This window comes from Vipera ursinii (assembly GCF_947247035.1).
Source record: "Vipera ursinii genome assembly, chromosome: 12".
Lineage (NCBI taxonomy): Eukaryota > Metazoa > Chordata > Lepidosauria > Squamata > Viperidae > Vipera > Vipera ursinii.
Genome location: NC_139525.1, coordinates 14357961 through 14366640, shown reverse-complemented (window position 1 = coordinate 14366640; position 8680 = coordinate 14357961). Strand labels below are relative to the sequence as shown.

General features: G+C 45.2%; 1 protein-coding gene across 2 annotated transcripts in view; it reads right to left on the bottom strand.

Moving 5' to 3' along the window:
• Nucleotides 1–4515, bottom strand: part of PAK3 (p21 (RAC1) activated kinase 3) — a 32575-nt gene extending 28060 nt beyond the window's left edge. The window contains exons 1-2 of one of the 2 annotated variants that reach the window (XM_083372332.1): nucleotides 4329–4515; nucleotides 2001–2168 (exon numbers count right to left, since the gene is read on the bottom strand). In XM_083372332.1, coding sequence (XP_083228458.1) covers nucleotides 2001–2168; nucleotides 4329–4500 — 340 coding nt within the window. In that variant the 5' untranslated portion in view covers nucleotides 4501–4515. The remainder of the gene's footprint in view (nucleotides 1–2000; nucleotides 2169–4328) is intronic. The other variant, XM_083372331.1, reaches the window with a different exon arrangement.
• Between the last annotated feature and the right edge of the window lie 4165 nt (nucleotides 4516–8680).

Sequence of the window (8680 nt, the reverse complement as noted above, 5' to 3'; positions counted from 1 at the left end):
TCCTGCTCAAGGCACTCCTATCTTATACCATCTTGGAAAAATGGCTATCTTCTTAAAAAAATTCCCGTGATGGAGCACCCACAACTTCTGGAGGCAAGCCGTTCCACTGATTAATCGTTCTCACTGTCCGGATTTTTTCCCTTAATTCTACATTGGATCCCTCTTTAACAGTCTTAATGATCCACAGGCAATTCTGTTAACCAACATCTCTAGATGGACCAATCAGTCCTTTTCAGAATTATTCACTCCAAAATTCCATTTTTCACTGAGACCCTCTTTTTCTTGTTAAAAAAAAATATCTCTCTTTGAGGGCATTGTAAAAGGCTCGAGAAGTAACCACATTTGTGTTCCTGCTGGTGCATTTATTTGATCTACTTTCTACTTTTCCCCCTAGAGAGCTTAAGGCGGTGTGCTCCTGCCTCCTCTTTTTTTAAAAACTCTTTTGTCTTGAGAAATCATTTAATTATTTTCCCAGTGGTGCTAAGCAAGGAAGGATAATGTGTGGCACTCCAGATGTGCATGGAATCCTTGATCTCTCCGTCATCAGCCATTAAGGCTTCTGCCACTTAATGCAGAAGGGGCTGCATCAGAATGGATTTCTGGAGACTTGGATGGAGAGAAAAAATAATTGCAAACCAGCAAGACGATATATGGCTGATTTATTTTCTGTGACACATTCTTCCACCTACCCTCCCCAGCCTGAACAGCCTAATGTCTTTCCTGGAGAATGAATCAAAGAAGGGAAGCCGAAGAGACAGTCTTGCCTAGTGGCTAAGGCACCAGGCTAGAAATCGGGAGACTGTGAGTTCTAGTCTCTCTTTAGCCCTGAAAGCTGGTTGGGTGACTTTGGGCCAATCCCCAGGAGACTGCCTTAGCCATAAAAGGCCAGTTGGGTGACTTTCAGCCAATCCCTCTCTCTCAGCACAAGCTACCTCGCAGGGTGGTTGTTGTGGGGAAAACAGGAGGTGGAAGGTGTGGTGGATATGTTTGCCGCTTTGAGTTATGTGTAAAAATAATAAAGGCAGGAGAGCAATAAATAAATAAATATACCCTAGAAGAAAACAGTATGGCTAGCGAGGAATTGTGGTGGCTGAAGTCCACCCATCTTAAAATGGCCACAGTTGAAACACTGGCCTAAACAATAACAAATTCAGCAACGGCTATGTGTGAATATCCATTATGACCTCATGCTAGAAGACTACAACTCCCAGCCTCCCTTTTCATTTGGACATGTTTCCTAGTCAATATCTGACATGTAGGTCAAGCGATATCTGGATTGTCAGGGTTTGATGTTCAATATCAAGTTCCTCATGTATCCTATGAGCCGGATCAACAGAGCACATTCAGATTTTTATTTTTTTTTCCTATAGTTTTTCATAGCTCATAGCCTTCCATCCTTGGGGGAAGGAAATGACTTCTAGTGGGTTACAATAAAGTCTTCAGATCTATATGCCTAGATCAGGGGTGTCAAACTCAATTTCATTGAGGACCACATCAGCATTGCGGTTGCCCTCAAGGGGCCGGGTGGGTATGGCCAGGGTGGGCGTGGCCTACTGGGTGGGCGTGACTAGAGTGTGTATGGCCTACTGGGTGGGCGTGGCCAGCTCTACATCGTTCGCATCAAGGGTGCCTATGGGGGCCTGGGCAGGAGTGGGACAGATCTGAGGGTCTCTGGCAGAAGGAGGGTCTCCGGGCCAGGGCCAAGGCAGTGGGGGCCGTTCCAGGATGGCTTTGCAGGCCACATGAAACCACTTCATGGGCCGGACCTGGCCCCCAGGCCTTGTGTTTGACATGTCTGGCCTAGATAGGTTTTGACATTGTCCTCCATTACGGTTTATGATGAAGGCGCGTGCAGCTGTTATCTGAAAGGCAGACTCAATGTGCATTGAACATAACTATGGCATAGACCCCATGTGCATACCTGTTCTAATGAACATTGAGCAGATGGTTAGCGCTACCTCTGTTCTGCATTCAGGAAATACCTGTACAGGACTCATGACTGGGAAAGGAAAGGAAAGGAAAGGAAAGGGTGCAAAAGACAATGCAGACAATAAAGCAAAGACTTACTGTGAATTCCCCGGTGACAGCATCAAAGCCAACATGGATTGTGTGCTCGAAGTCTGAAGGGAGAGAAATTTCAGGACGTTCTTTCTCTTTCTTCTTATTGGCTGGGGGCAAAATGTTAACAGCCATTTATTTTTCTGTGTAGTCATTTGTTCATCGATTTTACTGTCTGGTTTATTCAACGCAAGAAATAAAAGGGCAGGAAGAATAAAATGCAATTGGATTCGAGAGGATCCTTGGCAATATAACCTAAGGAGCTTGATGCATTTATCCAATTCCGAAGCATTTTCTGCTTTGCTGCTTAACTGAACGGAAATACCAATAAAGGAGAATATTTGTAGCTCAGGCTTGAAATGAGGGGTCCCTGATGTTTCATTACCCAAACTAGGTAGCATTATCAGTGCTAGAATAGAGTGGGGTTTACGAAGAGGAGGAGGAGGAAGTCGAGAAGGAGGAGGACTGTGTGGTTCTTGATGTTCTGTGAGCTTGGTTGTTTGCTTGCAGACCTTTCATGACCCAACTAGGGAACATCATCAATGCTAGAAGGGAGGGGGGTTTGCAGAAGGAAGAGGAGGAAGTCTGTGGGATCCTTGATGTTCTCTGAGCTTGGTTGTTTTCTTGCAGAAGTTTCATTACCCAAACAAGGTAACAACATCAGTGTTAAAAAGGAATGAGGTTTGCTCTCCCTTCTAGTACTGATGATGTTACCCAGTTTGGGTAATGAAACATCTGCAAGAAAACAACCAAGCTGAGAGAACATCAAGGACCCCCTGAATGGAAATACCACCCTAAGAGCACCATCTCAATGAGTTTTCCCGGATGTCCTAGTAGCCTGGATCACACATGACATTAAAGCATAGTTTGCTCATGATCCTGATATGGAAACCATCAATTATGGCATCATATGTGAACCCAGGTACTATCATTTAATCTTCAAAGATTATGAATAAAATCCTGCCTTAACCCAGTTTGTTCGGAGTAATCTACACAAGAGAATTGGTTCCTCTTTAAGTCCCATGTCCTGTGCTGCAGCATCCCCAAGGAAATCAAAATAGCACTCAAACATGGTGAAAGAAATTATGTTTTGGAGCAATTACGGAGATACACATGAAGGAATATATGACCATATGAAAAAATTCAAAGGAATGTTTATTTTTTAAAAAAAAATCTCAGAAGAAACTGGCTATTGTTCCTCTTCATGGATCTGCCAAGGTCCCATAAAGGTTGAAATGTCAGCATAGATCAATTATAAAGTCTCATCTTTATAAGGCTGCGTAAGTAATGTCTTCATTGAAAAATTCATTTAACCCAAGAATTAAAGATGGATCAGAAAGTCTATATTTAACCTCCCTGTCTAGGGAATGGCAATTTCTTTATTTTTTCAGCCAGCATCACATCCTGCACTTAAGAGGGAAGGAATTATAATGGGAAGGCACAGCAAGATCAGACTGCTTGAACACAAAGACGTCATTCAATTAAACTGCCTACCAAGACAGAGAGATATTATTTTTGGTACTCCATATGACATGTACCTTTTCCTGGAGTTCAAAATAAGTAACTGAGAAGGGCTGACGCTCCAGCTGATGCACTTTTAAGGAACTGGCATGAACTGACAAACAGTCGAATTGAATTCCTTGACTCATAAGCAACTCACTCAGTTACAGTATATAGTTTGAACATGCTACCTTGTAGTTTGTCAGCGTTGATTCTTGGCCCAGAGGGGGGGTCTCAACCTATCAAACTGTGGCTTACTCGATAAAGGTTGGTTCAGCAAACAATAGCTAGCTGTGACTTATCAAGCTGTTTGCTATAAAGCAGACCTATGACCCCAGGACCACATGTGGCCCTTGGCCAGTCCCTGTCTGACCTGCTTGAGGTCAATCGGAATGGTTCCACCTTCTGTGGTGGTCCTGGGGAAAAATAATTGCTCATTGCCCAGCCCTGCTCCCAATGGTACTATTTAGTACCAATTACAATAAACAGAGCATGCTTAAAGTAATTTTTCTGAGTCTTGCCAAATTTGGGGAAGAGTCAAAAAAAAAATGAAGATGGCCACTGGACCTATAGAATCAAACCCCTGTCCCGTTTGGCATGCGACACGTGAACGTAAAAACGGGGCACGGTTCCAAAGACAGGGGCACGGTTCCAAAGACACGGTGACAGCCGCTTTCTTGGCTGTTTTGCCCTCCCTGCATCCACCCTGGAGAAAAATAAGCAGTCAGAAGGAAGAGGCCAGGAGTCCTTCCGCTAGGCTGATACGTTACTTTTATCTCCTCCCGGGAAGATGGAGCGCAGGCGAGCCTTCCGGTTCTTCTCTTCGGGCGCCATGGGGAGAGGTTTGGAGCTGTGATTCAGGGCCGAAGAATCGCGATTGTTACTGTTCATTCTCAAAGGAGGAGCAGGAGGTTTTTCTTCAGTATCCAGGCTTTCAGACATCTTCAGCAATTCTCACAGCTTCCTGGGAAGCAAAGGAAGGAAGGAAAGGAAAAGAGTGAATGGGGGACGGTTAGAAAAATAAAAACAGGAAAGCGGGAACAAACCAGAGACGTTTGAGCTGAATGGGATGTTTAGTGAAAAGAAGGACTAGGACCGAGGTGATAGCAGTGTTCCAGTATCTCAGGGGCTGCCCCAAAGAAGAGGGAGTCAAGCTATTCTCCAAAGCCCCTGAGGGCAGGACAAGAAGCAAAGGATGGAAACTAATCAAGGAGAGAAGCAACTTGGAACTAAGGAGAAACTTCCTGACAGTGAGAACGGTTAACGGTTAGTGGAATTGGTGCTTCATCACTGGAGGCTTTCAAAAAGAGATTGGACAGCCATTTGTCTGAAATGGTATAGGGTAGGGCAGGGGTAGGCAACCTTGGCTCTTTGATGACTCGTGGACTTCAACTACCAGAATTCCTTGGAAACCTCTCCCTTTCCCCTCAGCATGGCTGGCTCAGGAATTCTGGGAGTTGAAGTGCACGAGTCACTAAAGAGCCAAGGTTGCCTACCCCTAGGGTAGGGTAAGGGTTAGGGTTGGAAGACCTCCAAGTTCCCTTCGAACTCCGTTATTCTGATATTCTGTTATGTCCTTCCATAACAGGTAGGCTGTTGTTGTACTACTAGCAATCCAACTATTGTAGTAGCTATTACAAACTTACAGTTAGGTATCTTGGGCTACAAGTAGCTTAAAGCAAGGGACAAACGTTCAAAGGTACCACAAAGCTGTGTCCAGCTGCCATCTTAATTTCCCAAACTGCCCCACCACAGCATGGCACTGGGGGCATTATGGGAAATTCAACTGCTTGGCATTGGCCAGAGAATACCTCACAGATGCTGGATTTTCAGAGTATTTTCCTTGGTTGAGGAAAACGTTGAGTCACTACATAACAACCTTGCTGGATTCTATTCTCAGTCTTTTTTTTCCCTCCACAACATAAGGTTTCTACTTCCTTGCAGTGTGCCACTGACCCAGACATCACAACGGCTGGCATCACAACGAGGCCCTTTCACAAACACATTAAATGAATCTCAACTGGATTTTAATTAAACCAAGGGTTGCAGTAATTTGAAAGTCTGGAGCTAATTAACCAACAGGTGGTAATAAAAGACAAGGGAATTTATTGAAGCAAAGTGCCCAAATCAAGACTATGAGTAAGAACTGGTCACTTATATCCATGCAGTTCTTTGAGTGTGAATTCATACAGGTGCAGGCACGCAACTCAACAACTCCATTCAGAACTTCTGACAGCTTGGAGAAATGTGTGAAATGAGTGTTGATTTCCTCCCCCCTCTCCATATGGTGTCCAACAAAGCAGATCTGAATGAACAAAGTCACCACTTAAAACAGGGGTCCCCAACCCCCAGTCCATGGACTAGTACCGGGCTGAGGCATGCCAGCAACCGGTCCACACAAACAAGCAAAGCCCCATCTGCAGGATGCAGGCAGCACACAAAACCACGCCCCCTCCGGTCCATGGAAAAACCTCTCTCCAAGGAACCGGTCTCTGGTGCCCAAAAGGTTGGGGACCTCGGACCTAAACCAAGACAGGTAGGAGAAGGGGAACAGCAGTTGTAGCTAAGCAATGTACTTGTCTCCATAAATCTCAGATTCACATATGGAGTCAATAGCAAGCTTTTTCTCTGGAGGAGAATCTGGGTAATTAAAGAGAAGACATTTCTCCCCCCCCCCTTTCACAAGGCGCAGGTCTGGCAAGGTGAAGGATTAAATTCATGTGGCTACCAAGCTTAACTCCGGAAGGGAAATACTTCAGGTGAAGCTTGCTAACCACGTTCTTGTGGATTGAAGACAACAGATCAGATGGAGGCCCAGCCATTTGGCCAGCTTGTGATACTTGCCACTGTTCAGTTTGGAGAACCGCTATGTGGAAAAATCATGCCTTGAAGGCCAGGAACAGAAGAACAACAGGCTTGGAAACCAATGTGTTTATCTGTTCTACTGCCCATTTCCCACCAAGAAACAGGAGGGGAATCCATCAGTGATACCTTTATTACATTACCAAATGTTAAGACATGGATTGGGGCAACCAGTGCTTCTGAACTTCCATTTCTCTGCGTTCTTTTCCCATGAAAGCTCTTCAAGCAACAGGGGCCACCACCTTTCTCGAAGCTGTTTCAAGAGTTACAGATTATGCGAGGTCTCCTTGCGGGGACAGCTATATTACAATGGTCCCAATCTGGGCCAATGGGTACTCCTGAAATGCTAAGATCAAGGGTGTCAAACTCAATTTCATTGAGGGCCGCATCAGCATTGCGGTTGCCCTCAGGGGGCCGGGTGGGTGTGGCCAGGGTGGGCGTGGCCTACTGGGTGGGCGTGGCCAGAGTGCGTATGGCCTACTGGGTGGGCGTGGCCAACTCTACATCGTTCGCATCAAGGGTGCCTATGGGGGCCTGGGCAGGAGTGGGACAGATCTGGGGGTCTCTGGCAGGAGGAGGGTCTCTGGGCCAGGGCCAAGGCAGTGGGGGCCGTTCCCTCACTGTTTCCAGGATGGCTTCGCGGACCGCATGAAACCACTTTGCGGGCCGCATCCGGCCCCCGGGCCTTGGGTTTGACATGTGTGCTTTAGATCAACCTGTAGGTGCTCTCACAAAATCACTGCTCGGTTGGGTAGCTGTGATCCAGGAAGTAAACTGAAGAGGGCATTTTCCACCAGCCTCTAATCTATTCAGATGTTCTTGGGCAAATAGGTGTGCTTCCACATAAAGATATAGGTCAGGGATGTCCAACTTCAGCAAGCTTAAAGACCCAGAATTCATCAGCCAACCCTGATCTAGGCTATGGGTTTCTATCATCTTTTCTTTTCTTTTTTCTTTTTTTTTCTCTCTCTCTCCCTTCCTTCCTTCCTTCCTTCCTTCCTTTTCTTTCCTTCCTTTCTTTCCACACTCACATACACAAACATATATTTTATTCAAATGATTGAAATACAAAATCAAAAGGGAAAAAACAAAAACACATATTACACTCCCTATTTTTTTTCTTTTTAATTCACATTTTTTAAATGTTCTCGTCTAGTTCCGTATTGCCTTTGTCAAATTATTTTCCTTTGGTCTCTATCATTTTTTTTTCCTTCTAAGAAGACCTCTTGGTGCATGGGGGCCCAGGAGCAACGTCGGAAATAAAACCTGATGCTTTGCTTTTCAGCATGCTAACTTCCAACTTCCAAATGTCCTTTATTGAAAAGAATGGTAAATAAATAAATAAAACCATGCTAATAAATAAACTAATGAAGGAATAAATGAAGATGTCTGTCTGTCTGTCTGTCTGTCTGTCTATCTATCTATCTATCTATCTATCTATCTATCTATCTATCTATCTATCTATCTATCTATCAACCAGCTGTTTGGCTGCTGTATTTTTAGGTATAGCAACCAAGCAGGACAGGTACAGATTCCAACAGATAGTTAGGACTGCAGAAAGAACAGTTGCAAACAGCCTGCCTTCCATTGAGGATCTGTCTACCGCATGAGCCAGAAAGAGGGCTGAGAAAATATCTACAGACCCCTCACATCCTGGACATAAACTATTTAAACTGCTCCCTTCAGGACTCTGCTATAGGGCAATGCTTGCCAAAACAACACAGTTCCCCACCACCACACATCCCGTGCCATCACTCTGCTGAACATTTAATTCCACAGCACTGTCTTGTATCTAAAGATATTTGCCCATGTTTTTGTTGTTAGTTGCGAAGTCGTGTCCGACCCATTGCGACCCCGTGGACAATGTTCCTCCAGGCCTTCCTGTCCTCTACCATCTTCTGGAGTCCATTTAAGCTCACGCCTCCTGCTTCAGTGACTCCATCCAGCCACCTCGTTCTCTGTCGTCCCCTTTTTCTCTTGCCCTCAACCTTTCCAAGCATGAGGCTCTTCTCCAGTGAGTCCTTCCTTCTCATTAGGTGGCCAAAGTGTTTGAGTTTCAACTTCAGGATCTGGCCTTCTAAAGAGCAGTCAGGGTTGATCTCCTCTAGGACTGACCGGTTTGATCGCCTTGCAGTCCAAGGGACTCGCAGGAGTCTTCTCCAGCACCAGAGTTCAAAGGCCTCAATTCTTTGGCGCTCAGCCTTTCTTATGGTCCAACTTTCACAGCCATATTTGCCCATGTAGTAGGCCTGTATTACCA